Source organism: Sciurus vulgaris, assembly GCF_902686455.1.
Source record: "Sciurus vulgaris genome assembly, chromosome: X".
NCBI classification, from domain to species: Eukaryota; Metazoa; Chordata; class Mammalia; order Rodentia; family Sciuridae; genus Sciurus; species Sciurus vulgaris.
Window position 1 is genome coordinate 110,191,401 of NC_136471.1, and position 23,523 is coordinate 110,214,923.

The window sequence follows — 23,523 nt, forward strand, 5'->3', positions numbered from 1 at the left end:
TTTTGTTGAGAATTTTTGCATCAATGTTCATTAAGGATATTGGTCTGAAATTTTCTTTCCTTGATGAGTCTCTGTCTGGTTTAGGTATCAGGGTGATATTGGCTTCATAGAATGAGTTTGGGAGGATTCCCTCCTCTTCTATTTTATGGAATACTTTGAGAAGTATTGGAATGAGCTCTTCTTTAAAGGTTTTGTAGAACTCGGCTGAGAACCCTTCTGGTCCCGGACTTTTCTTTGTTGGTAGGCTTTTGATGACTTCTTCTATTTCAGTACTTGAAATTGGTCTATTTAAATTGTTTATGTCCTCCTCGTTCAGTTTAGGCAATTCATATGTCTCTAGAAACCTGTTGATGCATTCAAAATTTTCTATTTTGTTGGAGTATAGATTTTCAAAATAGCTTCTAATTATATTTTGTATTTCAATCCTGTCTGTTGTGATATTTCCTTGTTCATTCCGAATTTTAGTGATTTGGGTTTTCTCTCGTCTTCTCTTTGTTAGTGTGGCTAAAGGTTTATCAATTTTGTTTATTTTTTCGAAGAACCAACTATTTATTTTGTCAATTTTTTGTATTGTTTCTTTTGTTTCAATTTCATTGATTTCAGCTCTGAGTTTAACTATTTCCTGTCTTCTACTACTTTTGGTGCTGTTCTGTTCTTCTTTTTCTAGGGCTTTGAGCTGTAGTGTTAGGTCGTTTATTTGTTGAGTTTTACTTCTTTTATTAAATGCGCTCCATGAAATAAATTTCCCTCGAAGTACTGCTTTCATAGTGTCCCAGAGATTTTGATATGATGTTTCTTTGTTCTCATTTACCTCTAAGAATTTTTTAATTTCCTTCCTAATATCTTCTGTTATCCATTCATCATATAATAGCATATTGTTTAATCTCCAGATGTTGGAATAGTTTCTGTGTTTTACTCTTTCATTTATTTCTAACTTCAATCCATTATGATCTGATAGAATACATGCTAGTGTCTCTATCTTCTTGTATTTGCTAACATTAGCTTTGTGGCATAATATATGGTCTATTTTAGAGAAGGATCCATGTGCTGCTGAGAAGAAAGTGTATTCGCTCTTGGTTGGATGGTATATTCTATAAATGTCCGTTAAGTCTAAATTATTGATTGTGTTATTGAGATCTACGGTTTCTTTGTTCAGTTTTTGTCTGGAAGATCTGTCCAGTGGTGAGAGAGGCGTGTTAAAATCACCTAGTATTATTGTGTTATGGTCTATTTGGTTTCTGAAATTGAGAAGGATTTGTTTGACATACATGGATGAGCCACTGTTTGGGGCATAGATGTTTATGATTGTTATATCTTGCTGATTTATGCTTCCCTTAAGCAGTATGAAATGACCTTCTTTATCCCTTCTGACTAACTTTGGCTTGAAGTCCACATTATTGGAAATGAGGATGGATACTCCAGCTTTTTTGCTGAGTACATGTGCATGGTATGTTTTTCCCCATCCTTTCACCTTTAGTCTATGGGTATCTTTTTCTATGAGGTGAGTCTCTTGCAGGCAACATATTGTTGGATCTTTCTTTTTAATCCAATCTGTCAGTCTATGTCTTTTGATTAATGAATTCAGGCCATTAACATTCAGGGTTATTATAGAGATATGATTTGGTTTCCTGGTCATTTGGTTCATTTTTTAAATTTTATTTATTTATTTGTTTGACACAACTTGTTTCCTCCTTTATTTGACAATTCCTTTAGGATAATTCCTCCCTTTGCTGATTTGCTTCTTTGTTTTTCATCTCTTCCTCATGGAATATTTTGCTGAGAATGTTCTATAATGCTGGCTTTCTTTTTGTAAATTCTTTTAGCTTTTGTTTATCATGGAAGGATTTTATTTCATCGTCAAATTTGAAGGTAAGTTTTGCTGGGTATGAGATTCTTGGTTGGCATCCATTTTCTTTCAAGGCTTGAAAAATGTTGTTCCAGGCCCTTCTAGCTTTTAGGGTCTGGATTGAAAAATCTGCTAATATCCATATTGGTTTCCCCCTGAATGTAATTTGGTTCTTTTCTCTCACAGCCTTTAAAATTCTGTCTTTATTTCGTATGTTCGGTATTTTCATTATAATGTGCCTTGGTGTGGGTCTGTTGTAATTTTGTGTATTTGGAGTCCTATAAGCCTCTTGAACTTGATTTTCCATTTCATTCTTCAGATTTGGGAAATTTTCTGACATTATTTCATTGAATAGGTTGTTCATTCCTTTGGCTTGTTTCTCTAGGCCTTCCTCAATCCCAATAATTCTTAAATTTGGCCTTTTCATGATATCCCATAGTTCTTGTAGATTCTGTTCATGATTTCTTACCATCTTCTCTGTTTGTTCAACTTTGTTTTCAAGGTTAAATATTTTGTCTTCAATGTCTGAGGTTCTGTCTTCCAGGTGTTCTATCCTATTGGATATGCTTTCTATGGAGTTCTTAATTTGGTTTACTGTTTCCTTCATGTCAAGGATTTCTGTTTGGTTTTTTTTCAATATCTCTAACTCTTTATTGAAATGATCTTTTGCTTCCTGTATTTGCTCCTTTAACTGTCGATTGGTGCGATCAATCAATGCTTGCATTTGCTCTTTCATCTCATCATTCAGTGCGTGCATTTGCTCTTTCATCTCATCGTTTGCTTCTCTGATCATTTTAATTGTGTACATTCTGAACTCCTTTTCTGTCATTTCTTCTGCCTTGCTGTCACTGGGTTTTATTGATGTAACATCTAGATTTGTTTGCAGCATTTTCTTTCCTTGTTTTCTCATATTGTTCAGGTATCAGTGGACCGCTGAGATATTGCAGATTTTCTCTATTGACTTATAGTGTCCCTGAAGATTTCTATATATATCCCCCCTTAGCCTTCAGTAGGCTGAAGTCTTGGAGGAAGTTGATAATGCGGTGCTCCACAAGGAAGCTGCCTCTCTAGGAGTGGTGGCCTTCAGGTGGGGTATAATCCCTGCTAGTGGGCAGAGGTGCCTCCACTTGTTGACCAATGGTCATCCAAAGGGGACCTAGGCTGTGGGCTGAGGCAAGGCCTGTTTGGGCCTGAGTCTCTGGTTTTACCATCCTTGTGGGGAAACCTCACCCAGCAGGGAAGACTCACCCGGTGGGGAGGTCTCGCTGGTCAGTTCCCTCCTAGAGGTTCCCCTCAATTTACAGCTACCGCCTGGGCTGGGCTGCCTTCCTTTGCAGAGTTCCCAGGGGCCTGGCCCTACCTCCTGGGCCTGGGAGCCTCACCCTTTGCAGATGACTCTCCTTAGGCTGCCCTTCCTCAGAGAATCTGCCCGCAGGCCTGGAACCTTCGCTCCGCCCTAAGCCTGTCTCTGTGCGGCTCTTCCACCAAGAAGCCTCCTAGATCCTGGGACCCTGCTCTGCACCTAATCGCCTGGCTATGCGGCCCCTCCTCTGAGCAGCCACCTGGGGCCCTGTACAATCGCTCTGAATCCCAGAGACCCGCCACACGCCTCTTCCTCCAGACAGCCACCCAGTATTCCGGTGAGGTCACTAGGAGTCCAAGAAACTCACTGCGTGCCTCCTCCTCCCACCAACCACCCGTAGCCCTGGGCAATCAATCACTCCGAGTCGAAGTGACCCTCCCCGTTCCTCCTCCTTCTCCAGATAACCCCCGGGGTGTTCAGGAGCGGTCGCTCTGAGTGGCTCTGAGTCCACGTGACCCGCAGCACGGGTCCTCTGGGCAACCGCCCGGAGCTCTGGTGTGGCCACTCAAGACCAAGCGTCCCACCACGCTTCTCCTCCAGGCAGCCCCCCTGTGTTCAGGAGCTGTCACTTTAAGTCCAAACAACTCACCACTCGCCTTCTCCTCTGAGCAGCCGCCTGGAGCGCTAATGCAGTCACTGCGAGTCCAAAGGACCCGCCGCGCTCCTCCTCCTCCTCCTCCTACTCCTCTGGGCAGTCCCCGGGGTTCAGAAGTGGTCTGAGTCCAAACAGCTCGCCACGCAGCCCCTTCTCTGGCAACCGCCTGTAGCTCTGGTGTAGTCACCCCGAATCCAAGCGGCCGCGCTCCTCTTCCTCCTCCTCGTCCTCAGGGCAGGCCCCGGGGTTCAGAAGCGTCGTTCTGAGTCCAAACAGCTCGCCGCGCAGCTTCTCCTCTGGCAACCGCCTGTAGCTCTGGTGCAGTCACTCCAAATCCAAGCGGCCACGCTCCTCCTCCTCCTCCTCAGGGAAGGCCCCGGTGTCCTGAGTCCACACAGCTCTCCTCGCCACTCTTCCCCTGGGCAGCCGCCGGAGCCCCAGTGGTGGCTCCGAGTCCCAGCGCTGTGCCGAACGGCCACCTTTACGGCGCTCCCAGCTGTCCGAGTTCACTGCTCCAGCCAACCCTTATTCTTTCTCTCTGAGCTTTTGGGTTCCTATTAATTTTATAAATCAGTTTAAGTCAAATAATTAGCAGATAAGCTTAATATAATTCATTCAATAGATAAAATTATACTGACTATGACTAATGATAGGTAAATAAATTACTTCATCCTATTTATTAATTCTTTCCTTTTTTTTTTTTTTTTTTTGGTACTTAGGATTGAACCCAGGGGTGCTTAACCACTGAGCCACATTCCCAGCCCTTTTCGTATTTTATTTAGAGACAGGGTCTCACCGAGTTGCTTAGGACCTAAGTTGCTGAGGCTAGTTTTGAACTTGCAGTCCTCCTGTCTCAGCTTCCAGGCCACTGGGATTACAGGCGTGTAATTTTATGGGGAGAAGTTTCTATAGTAGAGTGAAGATATAGGTTATAATCTAATGCTCAGCACAGCTGGTTCTTAATACACTGGAGATTAGAAAACCTTTTGAGAAAGAAGGAATCCATGACCCTTTCCTGAGAAAAGTAAAAAAAATTTTCATCAGGTAAGCGTATAATTCCAAAGGATAAGCATACTCAGGAAAGATCCCTTACTCTGGAGGGAAGACTACACCAAGACCTTTTATAGAAACAGTGGCTAAATGTTAACATATTTTAAATGTTGAATACTTCAGTTCAAAACAATTTCTCCTACAATTTAACCTCAGAATTTTAAGTCTCAACTGAGCATTTGCACAAATGTTTTATTGGTTTCAAAGTTAGCTTTATTTTGTGCAACACACTTGATTGTACTTTAGGATTTCTAGGGCCTGCTGAATGGGAAAAATGACTGCCCTCCGTCTGGCCTATTGTAAATCAGGTTCTTAAATGTTCACAGCAGATGCCAATGCTGCCATTTGTAAGTCTGGTATACAAAGTGTATCATGTGAAGAAAAACACAGAATGTCACCCTTTATCTCTTTAGTATTCATTATCTATGGATATGTGCTAATCTTCTAGTACTTGGGAGGCTCAGAAATGGTTTCGTTTGTTTATTATTTCCACAATCCCGGGGACTCCAACCCCGGCCTCCAGCATGGGAATCAGGCACTCTATGTAATATGCTATATCTCCAGTGCTAATCTTCTAGTACTTGATGAAAGGATTTGTATTTGAATGAGTAAAGACCCTATGGGTTACCTCCCAATTTGTCTTAATATCCTCATTATTCACCTACCCCAAAACTTCCACTGTTAGAAATTAGCCTATCTGAATCAACTCATATAGTTATAACAACCTACTAACATTCCTTTGAAAGTTATCTTAGTATCTTCTAAAATATGGAACAAGTAGATTTGACCCTTATGTAGTCTTGCTGCCACAAAAGAATTTAATAAATTCGTCTCTATCATCCCAAGACAAATTACTCTCTCCAAAATAATATGCATGCATCTAAAATTAACAATTGATTTTATTTTTCCTTTTCTCTGTGATTGCCAGGAAGCTCAGATTCAAATTTAGTTCATAATTGCTGTAATTCTCTTAATTTTCCCCTTCTTGTAATTGGCTCATGTTCCAATTTTTAATTTTAATTATCCTGTTTTTTAACATATTAAGTGGTAAACAATTTCCAAGTGCTTTTTTCTAAAGGTAGCATAGGTTTGAATTACAAGTAAGCAACCATGGTGATATTTTTAAAAGAACATTTCAAAATTTGTGTTGAAATTATGTAAGTATCAAATACAAACTAACTTCAGTTTCACTGAAAACAAGGATACAAAACATTTATGTAGAGAAAAGCACTGTCCAAAACAAATACAATGCAAGATGCAAACCATATATATAATTCTAAATGATGTAGAAACTATATTTGTAGATAAATGAATTTCATGCCTTTTATTTAACCTGACTTATCAAAATTATTATTTCAAGGTTTAGTCAATATTTTTAAATGTTAGTATCTTTTGTGTTCTTAATTTTTCATTCTCAATGTTCAAAATGCAGTGTAAATTTTAAAATCTTAATATGTCTAAATATTGAAAAGCCATATTTCTGGTGTTCAGTAGCCACATACTGCTTGTGACTACTGTATTGGACAACACATCACTGTCCATGTGTTTTACTATCTAAACCTGAGTAGTATCAAGAGTAAAAATGGCTGCTGTTAATAATCATATCAGGACAAGAAAACCTAGACAAATAATCACCATATTTGAATAAGTGGTAATTGCTTGTTTGGTCAGGACAAGCAATGAGGCTAAACAAAAGGTAGAAGCATATAGATATAAATATATGCAATAAATATATGTATCCATTTGCATATATATACACCCAAATTATATATAATATATACAATATATATTATATAGACACATAATCTAAATATTTATGTATTTGTAATCTAATACAGTATGTATATATATATAGGGGGTGCATATAATTTATATTTATACACATGAAAAAAAATATTGAATGAACTTAAAATTTGAAGCAAAGGCAAACAATTTTAAGAGGGGTGCATTCAAACAACTTGTTATGGAAAGCATTTAAGATCATTCATACTATTTTTCCACTGCCTGCATTCATGCCCATTAATGCTTTAAGTGATATCATCTTGAATTTAAAGATCATTATATATGATGATAGAAATTGAAAAAAGAGTCATGGCATTCTTAAATTGATGACCAGTAGTTGGGATTTCCCTAAACATAATGGATGTTTTTTATCAAATTTTTTTAAGGTTATTAAGTTAAGCTTGCATTGCTGCCTTTTAACAACTTCCTTTGCAAAAAATGTAATGTATGCCAAGTAAAAGCGTTACTTACTTTTAATACTCTAAATCATGGTACAGGATGAAGTCAACCGGCTGTCAGCTCTTCAGCCTCAAATTGAGCGATTAAAAATTCAAAGCATAGCCCTGAAAGAGAAAGGACAAGGGCCAATGTTCCTGGACGCAGACTTTGTGGCCTTTACAAATCATTTTAACCAAGTCTTTGCTGATGTGCAGGCCAGAGAGAAAGAGCTACAAACAAGTAAGTAAAAATACTTTAAAGTAATAACTTGAAATTTTTCAAATTGGTTGTTTGTGTGGAAAACAGAAAATACTAACATCAAAGAGTAACTTCTGTTAATAGAACCATTCTCTGTACAATATCTGTTAATAAGTAATAAAATAACTTGTGTTAGAAAAGAGACTTATTTCTTCCTCCCATAATAATGTCATTACTGTGTTGAAAAGTAAATAAAATATGTTTTTATAGGTAGAACTTATCGTTGGTGGGTTGCAAATTTTAGAATTTAGCATTTTGAATACTGAAGAAAATAAAAGAGCTGTTGAGGCCCTGTGAGCAGTCTGTCATTAAATCGAGTTTGTTCTATGTATAAGGATATTCACATAGGCTTCTTTAATACTTCTATCAATTCACATGAAGAGTAATATAGGTATAGCATATATATATGTGGGAACTGAAACTCAGCTAAAGACAAATTATACTTTGGGCTATATTTTACTTTTGGGTCACTATAATTTCATAAATTCCCTTTATCTCCTTTGGTGACAAACTAAAAAAATAAAAAACCAATTATGCAAATGCATACCATGTGACTAGCAAATTTTTCAAAATCTCTTTTATATTTCACTAATTTATTCTTAATATACCTAGTATCTGCTCTGAGATATCTCTATCCATCAATTTAAATTTTAAATCTCAATTTCCTTTGAGAGACATGTTTATTAACAGTTTTAAGCTACAGTAAGTGTGTTTTTAAGCTGCCACACACATACATACGTATATGTTCATGTACACATACAAAGAATTATAGGCTATATTTGGGGATTAAGGCCTAAAGATAAAATATTTTAAAAATCCATTCTCCACATTTTATAAGAAGCACAAGGATATGTGTTTGTTTTCTACTAAAATTTTAATTAGCTGGAAGACATGTTTTCCCATTGCTTCTCTTTGTAAATATTCAAGTCATTTAGTATATAATAACATTTCTAGAATTAATATGCCAAAAACATGAAGCTTTCCTCATTTCATAGCCTTTTATTTTTAGAAAATGAAATGAAGTACATAAAGCAAAATATAAAACTTTTTTTCTCTTACACTTTCAAAGAAGTTTGTGCTAAGGGATTTTATTTTTTTCTGATAGGAAATTAAGTTAACTTTAAAATAATATCAGCTCCCTCTAGTGGATTTCAGTATATTTCTTGGTTTGCCTCTATACAACCAAATTTTGAATCTCCTAAATTTTTATATAATCTCATTTAACAATAATGTGTTTTATCTTGTCATAAAAATCCATAAACCTCCCTTAAAATCAAGAATGTTTTAGTGGGTATACTGTAACCAACGGACAAAAGAGCCTTTTTACTGGAAAATATTTTAATTGTCATATGCCTATTGAGTCTCAACTTGTTTAACAATAACTGAGATTTGTCTACAATACAAAATAAATATATAATAACACATGATGAATATTCATATACTCATCAATCTAGTCGTTCATATCATCATCTGTTTCCCTTTTTCTACATACGTTGTGATTGTTTATGAAATTTCCAAAATTTTCCACTCTTTTCATTTCCAAATTATAGATCTTTCCTTCTATTTTATTTACTCAAACATCTGTAATGTTTCTATTCACCCTTTTGAAAACTCTACCTTGATTGATTAATCCTTTTGTTAAATATAAAAATACACATAATAAATGAAAATTTTGCTGTATGTAATCACATGGCAGGTTCTTTTGTTAATTAATAAATACTTCAAATAATTGTACATGTATATGAGGTACTCACAAATTGGTACCATGGAGTACATCTCATTTCTTGTATTATTCCAAAGTACTTTGAACATATTAATTAATCAGCAGATGAGAGCTAACAAAACCTCCTGTGCATCTGCCCTTTTATTTCATTTAAAAATTTTTTTCTTTACTAGCTTTTTCACAACAGAAAAAACCCTGACTTTAAATGGTAAAAGCAGTATAAGGAATTGTCATTTATAAACTGGCAGAAGTGATATAAGAAATACAAATATAAAATACACCTTATTTTTATAATATGTCTTAGTCTATAAATAACCTTTTTGTAAATTATTTTACTTAGTCCTCAGAAAACAAAAAACCCTCGAGTTTATATTTTATTATCCCCGTTTCACACGTGAGCTCTTAGGACTTAAATAACTGAAAGAAGGGATATGGAACGGTATAAGAAATACATAGTGTATATGAATGTTGATAACATTATTCATAATAGTCAACTAGCAAAACCAACCCAAATGCCCATCAACTGACAAATACATGAAGAAAATGAATATATTTATGCAATGCAATATTATTCACTTACAAGAGTGAAGTACTGATTCATACTGCAACCTAGATAAATCTTGACAACATTGTCCTAAGAAATCAGTTACAAAAGAGTAAGTATTATAAGATTCCATTTATATGAAATGTCTACAATCTGTAGTGAAAAACAGATTAGCTGTTACCTAGAACAGGGAGACAAAGGACTTACAATTGTCTCCCAAAACAATTGCTAAAATACTTTTCTAATAACTACAAACCAGAAAGGCTATACTGTACTTTAGATGAATATTAAAAATATTTAAAAACACAGAACCTAGTTTGTTATGAATAATCAATTAACAAAGAAGATATTCCCTTTCTCTAAATGGAAATGACATCTACAATGTGATTTGAGTTTATTTCAATAGTGAGGTCAAAATTGTGTCAAGAATATAATAGGGTTTTTGTTGGTTTGATTTGGTTTTGACATTAGTTATGACAAAGCAAGTGTTTTCTTTGTTTTAAAATTTCAAAAGGACATTCTTTTGTTTTATTCCTGTATATTGCTGGCACAACACTCTCTTGCTCCTTTACTCACTGATTAATATTTGGAACATCTCCTATGTGCCCAAAAAGTGCTGGGCATCAGGTACTAAGACAAAACCAAGATTAATGTTTATGTCCTACTGGAACTTACTGAAAAAGAGTGAATAAAAATATCTAAATAATGTTATAGATTATAATCATTTTGGGGTCATATATCTTGATGCTAGGGAGATTACATTTAAACCAATCCTGTGTAATATGTAGGTTCCAGATGTGTGATAAGTTGGAGAAAAGATATTAAGAGAAACAGAAACCAGGAAAAATGCCCAAAGTTAGTGAAAAAGGGCTTGGCATGTCCATGAGACAGAAAGGAAGATAGAAGGACTGGAACCTAGTAAATCACAGAAATATTAGGACAAGGTTAGGGTAGCATTTCTGAAGGCCCCCATGGTTACATGTAAAATTTATTTTATATTAAGAATGGCTGAAATTGCCAAAAAAATTTCCATTCAAGAAATTGGTCTTATTTGTATTCCTGAAAAAATTAACCCCTAGCTTATATATGAAGAAAAAAATGGAAAATGAGTCTAAAAGGAAGCAGGAAGATAGGGGAATATAATAGCCACACAAGTGAGAGTCCATTTCATGTTGAGCTAGAGTTGTGCTAGGTATGATAAAGAAAAATAGATGTAGTTCTTGAAGAAGTAATGATCTGGGGGAGTATGTTGGATGGATACTCTTACCCTGATTATAGGGAATAACTTCCCTCCTGTGAGGATGGTAGAAAAAATTAGGATATATGGCAAAAGTACTCTATGATCATAATTTCAAGCTCTGTGTTTAGTTGCTGCTATTCCATATTAAGACACTGAGATTGCAAATGAAAATGAAGATCAACTTGAATGAACTCTTCCAACTCCATGTTAGAAGACTGACTTAATTTGCTTTCTTAGAATTTGCATATTTTAACTTTGATATTTAATATGTCTAGGTAAATGCATCATTTATTGTAGTAGACACATGCTCTGTTTATTTGCTTAATTCTGGAGACAATTAAGAAAAATGTATACAATTTTAAAAAACTGATTATAAATAGTACTTTTCTCATTCTATTTTATGAATACATCCAACATCAAGAATAACCTACATAGTTACTTAAACTAATCATGTGCTTGATATCATGAGATATAAGAATTACTCCTTGACCTCGAGAATCTTAGGAATACATGCCAACTGCTATGCTGGAATGTAAAATATAAAAAAGTGTCATCTTTAAAATTTAGCAGGATGTCTTGAAGATAGGATTGTAGAAAGAATAGGGATAATTTCAAACAAAAATCTATAATGAGAAGTTCAACAAAAACATGAAATAAACAACTTGTGCTGTAATAAATCACTATTGAGGAAGTTTACATTAATACAAACTTGTTTAAAAGTTTGTAACAATATAAATTTAATTAAAAGGAAAATACATCAGTAATTCCAGAGGTGAATATTAGAGAAGGACCCATATTTTAGTGAATTTTTTACTTAAAAAGTTATAGCAGATTTGGGGTGCAGTTTAGTGATGGGGTGCTTGTCCAGCATGTACAAAGCCCGAAGTTTATCCCCCAGTACTGCAAATATATTTATGGTGATCTTAGATATGACGCTTATAAACCCATCTATATCTTCCTCATGCCAGACCTCATTTTGGGCCCTTTGTGAGAATGGAACAGCATGGGCTTTTTGCAGGATGAGTGATGCTCGTACCATCCTTGATCATTTCCATCCTTCGCATAAGACGTTAAATGGTATCTATAGGTTTTATACAATGCTATAGAAGAATAGTAGAAATTGTCATAAGAATATTTTGGATTATGAGGGAAATGAGAGGAAAGGGGATATGAAAAATCATGGAATGAGACAGACATCATTACCCTATGTATGATTACATGAATGGTATGAATCTACATCATGCACAACCTTAGAAATGAAAAGTTGTACCCCATATGTGTACAGTGAATTAAAATGGTCTGTAAAAATTAAAAATAATTTGAGATGAAAGTCCTACTTATAAGTAATATAAGACTAAATGTTAAATCCTTTGGCCACATTGTTTATAGATCTGGGTTGGGTCAAATGGTGTCAACAGCACACTTGAGACCTTTTAAGATGGTAGGATATTAAATTGTATATGTTTATTGTCTTACTGCATAAGTAAACTGCAACTTGGTCGAATTACTAATATGTATTTCTATACAAAATGAAAAAAGCAAATTTCCCTATATGGACCTGGACTATTTCTGCTCCTAGGTTGGGATTACAATGACAATATCCACAAAATATCTCAATGACAGGGAGGAAAAGCTGCTCATATCAAATTTGCCTTTGGGGATATTGGCTTCCACTCAAGATTTTTTCTTTCTTTTTAATATGAAACAAAATTAAGACTCTTTCATCAGAATTCTCAAGCATGTCTCTTTTCATATTTTTAGTTGGAGATGGATGCAATACCTTTATTTACTTATCTTTTTATGTGGTGCCAAGGATCAAACCTAACGCCTCACAGGTGCGTGTGAGGCAAGTGCTCTACCACTGAGCCACAACCCCAGCCTTCCAGCATATCTCTTTAAATGAAACACACTGTTACAAATTTGTCAAAGAATTTTCTGAACATCTAAAGGAATCTTTTCTGGCATTATTTAGTGTTGTTACATTCCCAGTAAGGATTACAATAACATTGTGATTTTTTTATGTTTGTAGATTATATATATTATGCTTTATGTGCATATACTATATTATTGTTTTCTACTTTGCTCCAGAAACTGTATTAAATAGATTGATTCCCAAACTAATCTTTGGAGAATTTGTTTCTTTAAAAACACCTTGGGGCTGGGGATATAGCTCAGTTGGTAGAGTGCTTGCCTCATATGCATAAGGCCCTGCATTCAATCCCTAGCACCACAAAAAAAAGCAAACAAACCCTCAGAACAGTGCCCAACAGATTAGATTTTTCTCTCTGATCAATTTAAAGTAAATGTGGTGCCAAATTTGGTTGAGGATTGCAATGTAAGGGGAATTGAAAAATGTGTATCTTGAGAAGGGCTTATCAGTCTGAAGTGAATCCTGTGAAAGTCCTTTGTCAGGCTGTTTAACACAGATACATGCAGTAAAAATCTGATTAAATAGAAAACTAGTAAAAAATCAGAGAATTCCATCCCTCGTATGTTGCCCATCTTCAGTTCTCAAAATTAATGGAATGAAAATTACCAAGCCTCAGTTTTATTAGGTAAAAGAGAACACTGAATCAAAATTATGAATTTTGAATCATGATTATAATAAAATCAGAACTATATATTAAAAGCAATGCATATAATTCTGAGAAAGGTATTGATTCCCTAACAAGTTTGAATTTAACTCTGAGAATTCCCACTTGCACATTAAAAATAACATATATAATGAATAATAAATTCTGTTAAAATGTAAATAATGACAAGATCATAAAAATATTACAAAAGAATAATAATTGTAATCACATTTATCATAGATGTGAATATCTACCTTTTTGTTATCCTACTAAATAACCTCTAAAACAGAGTTGGTATTCTGTTGCTCAATAATTTAATCTTTGGAATGTGCAGCTCAGTTAACAACTATTTATTCATTATTTTCTGATGGCCTATGTCATCTCCATAGACTTTGGAAATCATTTTTTCTGCATTGTTCCCTTTCACAAGTTCTTCTGTCTTCTCTCAGAACAGAATGGAAAGTTGACTTAGTAATCAGTGGGGGCTTCATTGTCCTGCACTGGAATACAAATTAGAAATGGTTATAGAAAATAAGATCGCAAATTCAGAGACTGAATTATTTCTAAATTAAACAGAGAAGAGAAGTGAAAGGGGCGAATCTAACAGGGCCTTCTGAGGCATGAAGTAGACTTGAGCTTGTGATTAGAGCTCATTAGGTAACTATTACCACAGCTCCTCAGATGTGTCTCCTGGTTGGTGAACCTACACATGAGTAACAAGGAACAAGGTAGCGATTTCAGAAACTGAATTTTCAGCAATTTTGAAATTTATAATGCTTTATTACTTATTATAGTTGGCATTCTGTGCAGAATACTGAAGCTGATTTCTCTATCTGTAACTTTCTGTCCTTTCCCCATCTTCCTCCTCCTGTCTGTTTCTGGTAACCATCATTCTATTGTCTAATTTTATGAGCTCACAAACATATACAACTTTTATTAACTAAAAATAAAAATTTTGAAATGAAACTATAGACTTGATAAGTTCTGTTTCAATTCTATCTCCCTCCTTTATAATTCATCTATGGAACACTCAGAGTTGACTCAGAATCCAGGTAGGAAGAAAACGTGCCCAAATATCCTCAATCAGAATTCGAAATATTTTGCATTAATGCAAATAACATAAATAGTGCGCACATATAATGGTAATATAGATTCCTCGATATTTGATCAAGTTTTTAAACATTAAACATTTGAAATATTAGATGTAAATTAATTTTTAGATAATGAAATCTAATGTATAATTGTTTAGGTTTTCTTAAAATTAATGGAAAAAGAATTTATCAAGTTATATGATTATTTTAATATCCTCTAGAAATATATTGGTTAGCACAGGAAAATGTACCAAACTTATTATTTTATAATTTGGGATATATTAATGTTCATCTTCTTCCTATATTTTAGAGATGCTTATTTCATGCTGTCCTATGGTGTAAATAAACAAATTATTTGAATTTATTGCATTTCCTTCCATCTTTTCATCCCTCTTTCCTTCTTTCCTTTTCTCTTACCTACCTCTCTCCTCCATAGAAGGATGTCAACTGAGTTTTGGGAAATGTATGATATTTTAAAATATTCCTGTAAATTAAGTATTGGTTACATACTCTACCATGATCTTGTTAGCTTATTGCTTTGGATTATTTGATGAACTAGGAATTCTACAAGTCTGAATTTTCTCTCATTTAACATAGGTACAATTTAAAAAACAATTTAAAATATGTTTGTTTTTAATTGACATTTTAAGTGTACATATCTGTAGGGTACATTTCAGTAAATGTATACAATATGTAATAAGATCAGGGTAACTGGCATACTGATCACCTCAGATGTTTACTATTTCTTTACAAAAATTACTATTTTAATTTTATGTATTTATGGGGTACAGTGTGATAGTTTAATACATGTTCCTCTATACGATGATCACTCCAGTGTAACTATCATAGATAATTTACTCTTTCTCCAGGATACTACTAATGCCAAGACTATCTTCAACTTATTCTAAATAGTTTTCCAAATCATTGGTTAAATATTCTGTCAGTATAATTAATTATGCCTTGGTAATAATGCAGAATATATGTCTCTCTGTGTGGGTGTGTATAAAATCATTAGTGTTATCTAGTGTTTGAAATGTGTTGCTTAAGTAAACCTAAGGATATAAAATGTTTTCCTTTAACTTGGTAACTTTTCCCTTGGTCTTTACCTATTATTATTTATTCATTTATTTGTTGATCTGTTTGCTGTTCTCTTTCCAGGGTATGTGTGAAAATAAGCATGTATGTGCATTTTGTATGTTTATGAGTCGATGTGTGTGTTTGTAAATCATTTCAGAATAGTATAGTGGACTGGGGTGTGGCTCAATAGTAGAGTGCTTGCCTAGCATGTGTGGGACACTGGGTTTGATCCTCGGCACCGCATAAACATAAATAAATATGTTTAAATAAATAAATAAATAAATAAATAAATAGAATCTATTGTGTCCATCTGCAACTTAAAAACTTTATAAAAAGAACAGTATATTGGATTTGACTATGGATATGGTTTTGCCAAACTAATAAAAAATAAATATCTCTATCTCTTCTTTTTTTCTTTTTTTTTTTTGTGGTGCTATGGATTGAACCCAGAGCCTTGTGCATGTAAAGTAAGCACTCTACCATCTGAGCTATATCTCTAGCCCCTCCATTCATCTTTTGTTCTCTTCTTGAACAGGAAGTTTTCTCTACTGGCAAAATGAAAACTTTATTAAACTCAAAATTTCTACTTAGCTTCAAGTGTGTCTCCTAAATTTTCCTATTTTCTAGTGTCTCTTTTCACAGCTAATAATAATAGTAGTAGCAGATGTGCTATATACTTAGTAATTAAGTAATTAGGAGATATAGAATAATTTTTGGGGGGAGTACTGGCGATTGAACTCAGGGGCACTTGACCACTGAGCCACATCCCCAGCCCTATTTTGTATTTTATTTAGAGATAGGGTCTCACTGAGTTGATTAGTGCCTCGTTTTTGCTGAGGCTGGCTTTGAACTTGAGAACCTCCTGCCTTAACCTCCAGAGCCACTGTGATTACATGCGTGTGCCACTGCACCCTCCTAGAATAATTTTGAGTAAAACATCTCATCTCATTATCATCTTTATGGGTCTTCATTGTCATATGGAATGCAGAAATTTGACAGTGGGGAAATGTAACAGTGGTCAACTTTACGATCTGAATATAGACTTTGCTAATCTCCCAAGGGAGATTTCCATGTCCTTGTGTCGGACTACACTCTACTTGGGTCACACTGTTCTTACTACACTTGCTCCGTGCTGTGCTCCTGTACTACTAGCAACATCCATGCCTGAGAAGGTTCACATTTATTTTTATTCTATTATTTACTTGGAAAACCTTTTCTGATGTCACATGACACCTTCCTTTACTTCTTTTATGTTGTTCAAGTGGTACTTTCACAGAGAGGCCTTTTGATCACTGTCTTGTCACTTGCTACCCTTCTTTTGCTTACTTATTTATTATATACTTTTGTTATATCTAAGGAGGCCCTATGACATATAAAAAGTTTGAATAATGAAAAAATCTGCACACAAAATAACTAAACTTAAGAAATAGAATACTGGAAAAAAGTATGGATATTCCCTTGCCTTTCTTAATTAAATTGCTTTTACTCCCCACCATCATCCTCATGCAAATCATTTGTCTGTTTATTTTCACTGTCGTTCCCTGTTCTTCCCACTAACATTTCTTTTCTTGGGATTCTTTTAAAAACAGAGTTTTGGCTTGGGTTAGCCAGTGGAATGCCTTGGGGAATTTTGAAGGTAGGAAAACTACCTTCCTTTATACCTAGGATAAACTAGGCTATTTCTCTTACTGCATAAGGATGTGTTTCCCTCAGTGACTGAGAATAAGTCCTCCAAGGTTCTTGCTCCCTCTGGAAATGTCATTTCTCAGGACCCAACATTGCAACAGGGTAGTTCATTGTGAATTCAGCTCCTGAGGGCTGGCCCCAATTCTTGGGTTCTTGTAACACTATCTCCCAGCTCTTCCCATGTCCCTCTAACACTCGGGATGGTACTGGCTCCCTGCTGTTGCAATCCTATGGGCTGCCCATCATCCTTTGTGTAAATTTTCATGTGCTCTGACATTTTTTGTATCTAATTCTCTAAAATTAGTGCATGTTCTAAAAGGATTTCTCCCCTGCCCAGATCCATGGTAAACTCTTCTTACTTATTCTAAAAAATTTATATTCATTATATGATCTATTTGTTTGTCTATTAGTTCATTTGCTGCCTCACCAATTATATTTGAAGTATTGAGAACTGAGGCTTTTTTGTTGTCTTTTAGTTTTTACTTCTTGCATTGCTGGTGCTCAGAGTACTAAATAACTGCCAAATGGAGGAATAATCAATGAATGACCTCATTTAATTTCCCCAAAAGTATCATCATCCTTATTTTCTATTAAATAACATTTAAGGTACTAAAAGATGAAGTAATTTGCTGAAACAAGTAAGTAGATAGCCAAGTGCAAAGCCAGGTTTTCTGAACTGCAGAATCAGACTCCCTAATTGTGGTGCTACACAGACTATTTCTGTAAAAACAGAAAGGAGAAGCAATCCCATTAGACATTCATAAAGACATGTTGATCTCTTTCTAATAAAAAGTAATTTGAACATCATCGCCAACTCTTTCTTATCTCTTCTTCTGACATATACACTCATCATCTGGATAAAATTGGACTGATTAATATAACCTTTAGCAAGCTTCTAATACAGGTTTGTTCCAGCCACTGCCACAAGGGAAACAAGTGCTCTTTTCCAGAACGTACATATTCAATTTAATTAAATCAATCATTTTGCAGTTTATAATCCATCCTTTATATCTCCTTGCCTCTGCTTTCTTTTTCAATATCTCTTGCTCAAATCCCTTCTCAGACACATCCCTTTACTTCATCATAACTAAACATTTCACTGCAAATCAAGAGATAACTTTTTGCTTTATAAATAAATGTATCTGGTTGGTAGTAAAATAGTACATTATTTATATGAAATAAAACAGGTTTAAAGTACCATAGAGCTCTTTTATCAAGATATCAGAAATGCTCAGATTAAAGTCTACTAAATTTGAGCATGAATTCCCAAAAATAAATGTCAAATATTTCCCACTTAATGAAGAAGGAATTGGCATATAGAAGGGACAGTCATCCTAGCTATAAAAATAAATAATATTTAATTAATGATATAATTTTATAAACTTGGGCTTTGCATTATGATTTAGTTTATTTAGGATAATAGCTATTAGCTCTTCAAATATAGATTCTGCCACATTCTTTCTGGGATACATTTATGTTAGACTATTGTTTTAGCATTTTGTTTTCTAACTTATGTCTCTATTCCATTCCAAATATTCATTTCTCACCTATATTTCAGTTTAATAATTGTTGATTCTGCCTTGTCTAATTTACTGTTATATACATCAACTTGGTCCTTATGTTCACATATGCATTTTCCAGTTCTAGAAGTACATTTTGATTATCCTTGAAATCTGTTGTGTCATCATTATGTCTTCCAGTTATTAGTAAAATTCTTAGTCATAGTTTTAACCTCATTGAACATGGTCACTATAACTGAAGTTTTATATATATATATATACACACACACATATATATGCTTCAGAATGTATGTACATAGATATAAATATTGTATGTACATGACACATTCCATAATACATAGCATATATTATAAAAGGCCTAGTAAACATATATTTTATTAATACATATCATGTATTTATTATAAAAGGCCTAAGCCATGCACATGCACACACATACAGACACACATACATGCACAAATGTTTTTATTTATTTATTTTTTTTGTCAAAACCACTACCAAATGTATACATTGGTAGTGCTTTGACTATGAAACCAGATGGGTCTGATTAAAATCCTGGCTTTGACATTTATTAGCTGCTTGACTGTAGGCAAATTTGTTGACCTATTCTACCTATAGCCTCAGATTCATCAATTTCAGATGGGTTTAACAATGCACATCTAACAGATATTTAATTCTTATTCTAAGAATTAAACCTGTGATACATATTACCTTATTATTAGCATTCCTCATATATACTCCACACACATAATTTAGTTTAGTTATGGTAAAATCAGAGGTGACATGATAAAATTAAACCATCTAGGGTTTTGGATAATTATACTGTTTTCTCCAAAGGCAAACACAGTACAGTAGCCTTTGAAATTAGTTGGAGTCTGCTCATTTTCTCCAAATACAATATATATGATTATAAACAAGTAACTCAAATGTCTGTTCCTTCATTTCCTGACCTTACAAGCGGAATTTATCAATACAAACTTTACAAGGATGGTTTCAAAATTCAGTGCAATTTAAGATTCCTGACATGCGAGACATGTGGTAGGAATTTATTGTCATAATCATACTCTGTTTCAGAGTATGATTTTAATTGTTAAAATTAGTAGCATGGGTGAGTTTGCTGACAACTTGGGTAAACAGGACAAATTTTCAGATGGTTAAGTAACTCTCTCTCTCTCTTTTTTTCCACTTTTGGTAGTTTTTGACACTTTGCCACCCATGCGCTATCAGGAGACAATGAGTACAATACGGACATGGATCCAGCAGTCAGAAACCAAACTTGCTATACCTCAGCTTAGTGTCACTGAATATGAAATCATGGAGCAGAGACTTGGAGAGTTGCAGGTCTGTGGATATTTGAATATCATAAACAACACAGTTACTATCTCATATCAAGAAACAACATTGATGTAATCTTTAACATTAGAATTAACATAAGGATTAAAATGACAAGAATGCTAGCTTACCAGTAGGACAAATGAAGAGATTTTAAGAATATAATGTATGCATTTTTGCCTCCTTTCTCTCTCTCCTCCCATAAATATGTGGATAATTTATATACTTTGTATATACATATATGTATGTGTATGTTTATATATGCATATTTGTATATATAAAATATTCTCATTGAAAACAATTATATTGTTGATTTATGAAGTATATTTTTTTGGTTTAGTACACATTTTCAGACTTACTGATTTCAATTATTATATAAGCCACCAAAATTCCCCCCCATTGCTTCTTTATTTATATACACATTGAAATGTTACTCAGCCATAAAGAAGAATGAAATTATGGCATTTGCCAGTAAATGGATGGAACTGGAGAATACCATAAATGAAATAAGCCAGTCCCCACAAAAAATAAAGGCTGAATGTTCTCTTTGATAAGTGGATGTTGACTCACAACAAGGGAGGGTGGGAGGGCAAGAATAGAAGTCCACTGGATTAGATAAAGGGGAATGAGGGGGGAGGGGAATATGAAGGACAGTACAATTAATGAGACATAACTTTCCTATCCTGTATTTGAATGTACAACCATGTTAACTTCACATCATGTACAACCACAAGAATAGGATCCTAATTAAAACAAGTTTTATTCCATGCAGGTATAATATGCCAAAATTCATTCTACTGTCATGTATATCTGAAAAGAAAAAATAAATATTTCTCAATTCTCAAAGAAGCAAGGGTAAAATCAGTACATCTATAAAACTGACTTGAATGTAAATACGTACCAAATATAATATTTAATGATTTATTTGAGTTCTGATAACCATTTTTAACAGCCCTATATCTGGAAAGATAAAATAATAATATGAAAGATGAAAAAAATGAGATATTTGCTATACTTTTCCTACTAATTCAAAAACTTACTAATTCTAAGTTCTACATTCAATTTTTTAAGATGAGAAAACATTTATTACTTATATTTAGGAGGTTAAATAATATGTTTACATTTTGAGATTATAAAAAATAAGTTAAAATTTATCTGTATTATGAGTTCTCCTTTTAAGAAATAATTTTTAAGGAAATTTTTATTTAAACTTTTCCTGTATATATTCTATTTAAACTATTTCCTCTACTATAATACCAAGCAAAATGTAGCTGTTTAATCTTTTGTGTTTATATTTTATTGTTTTCAATATTGGTATAATGATTCTAAAATTTACTTGAAAAAATGTGTGACCTGATAGAACTAATAATTTTTAAAAAATTCATAGAAAGGCATAGCAATGGGGGAGTAGAGAAAACTACATAGGAAATGCAGAGTAGACGAGTACAAAAGAATATTTCCACTAAAAAAGGAATAAGTAAAAGATAATTTTTATAAATGTTATTTGGAAAATATAAGAATCCTACTTCAAAAGTTAACCCAGAAATAATATACAAAATGCAAAGCTGAAAATATTTTGTAAATTAAAAAATACAGATATGTAAACATAATGGAAGCATAAAAATCAATGGAAGCAGCAACAATAATTGTACAAACACCAGAGGCAATTTTAAAGGAAAATGAAGCAAAGGAAAATGATTTTTGTATGAATAAGAAAGAAAGTCTGGTGTAAACAAAAGGGAACAGAAGTAGCCAATAAACTTATGAAAAATTGTAACTTGAATTATAAAGGATGAAATACAGATTTACAAAATGAGATACCATTTTTCATATACTATATTGTACACACATGCCTAAAACCTGTTAGTGTTTTTCTGAAAGTGATAAGCTAAACATTCTCACTTACTGATAGGATTATAATTTTTATTTTGTGGAGGAAATCTTTGCAGTATTTTTGAATAAAAGAAATATTCATTAACATATATATGAGAATAATTTGCATAAAGTCTATATCTTATACAAATAACTGGAATATATTCAAAACACTGATAGATGATAGATATAAACATAATTTACAGCTGTGGAAAGGTAGAAATGAATTTGTAGACCTAATGGAAATAGTTAAATGAGCTAGAAAAACCATTAAAACATATACTTAAAAAATATACCTGGTGACATGGGAAGTATCTCACAACAAAATGATTAGCTCAGAATATAATTATATGCCAGATATTGTCTAAAAATTCAGTCATGGGGGTATCAGTTTAAAAAAGTAAACATAAGCAAAATTAAAGGTAAAATTTAAAAAATCAAGTATCACAAAATAGGCACAGGGTATTATGCATTATAAAAGTCATATGTTTATCAAATTTTTGATTGATATATGTCACATTATAAGAGAAGGAATAATTGTGTGTGAATATAGCATGGTCAAATACTCAATATTTAGCTATGAATAAAATGGAAAATTTATATAACACCCTACTAGTTGTATATATTTTTTCATTCTTAAATTATGAACTGTTTTTGCTTTATAATCAAAGTAACATTTAAATAAATATTGAGTAGGGGAAACCTAAAAGTAGTCATCCTCCTATAAGAAATTGCATATGTTAGGCAGGTTAGATATAAAATAAATTTCATAAAAATTTCTCAAAATTATCCTAGAATTTCAATTCAGTAATTTGAAACAGAATAGCTTCTTTTGAAAACTATGAATGGTGACTTAAGTGGCATTAATAGACCATTAATTTGGTAATATGTTCAATTACTAATTTATATCAATATGATTTAGGTATAGTTTTAGAGAGGTTAGAGATAAGTCTTCCTGAGGGTTCAGGATAATTAAGTTAATCTCCATTAAGTGTATCATAAATGCAGTTATTTTATAGACCTGATTTAATGTAATTAAATGTTATAAAATTCTTTGGTTCAGTAAAATAAAAATTTGGACATTTTTGATATTATTTATAAAAATGGCATGAATTTTAAGTATCACTAAATAATGTTCAAGTTACTCCTATAAAGAACTGAAATTATTACTAGATATAACAGATATGAACATTTACTCACATGGATTTCATTTAAAGTACGCTGAATATAACAGAAACTCATCAATTGTTAAATATTTAGTATAAATATAATTTTTATTTAAATTTTCAGGCTTTGAAAAGTTCTCTGAAAGAGCAAGAAAGTGGCTTAAATTATCTCAGCACCACTGTGAAAGAAATTTCAAAGAAAGCCCCCTCTGAAATTAGCCAGAAATACCAATCAGAATTTGAAGAGATCGAAGGGCGCTGGAAGAAGCTCTCCTTGCAGCTGGTAGAACATTGCCAAAAGCTAGAAGAGCAAATGAATAAGCTTCGAAAAATTCAGGTAATTCAAAATCTGATTATTTTGTTCATTTTT

The 23,523-nt window shown here is 33.4% G+C and overlaps 1 protein-coding gene across 5 annotated transcripts in view; it reads left to right on the forward strand.

Annotated features, from left to right (window-relative positions):
• Positions 1 to 23,523, forward strand: part of DMD (dystrophin) — a 2,089,750-nt gene that overhangs the window by 697,802 nt on the left and 1,368,425 nt on the right. For all 5 annotated transcript variants that reach the window (XM_079122792.1, XM_079122788.1, XM_079122791.1 and 2 more), the window contains 3 exons: positions 7,134 to 7,314; positions 19,979 to 20,124; positions 23,278 to 23,490. In XM_079122792.1, the coding sequence (XP_078978918.1) occupies positions 7,134 to 7,314; positions 19,979 to 20,124; positions 23,278 to 23,490 (540 nt within the window). The remainder of the gene's footprint in view (positions 1 to 7,133; positions 7,315 to 19,978; positions 20,125 to 23,277; positions 23,491 to 23,523) is intronic.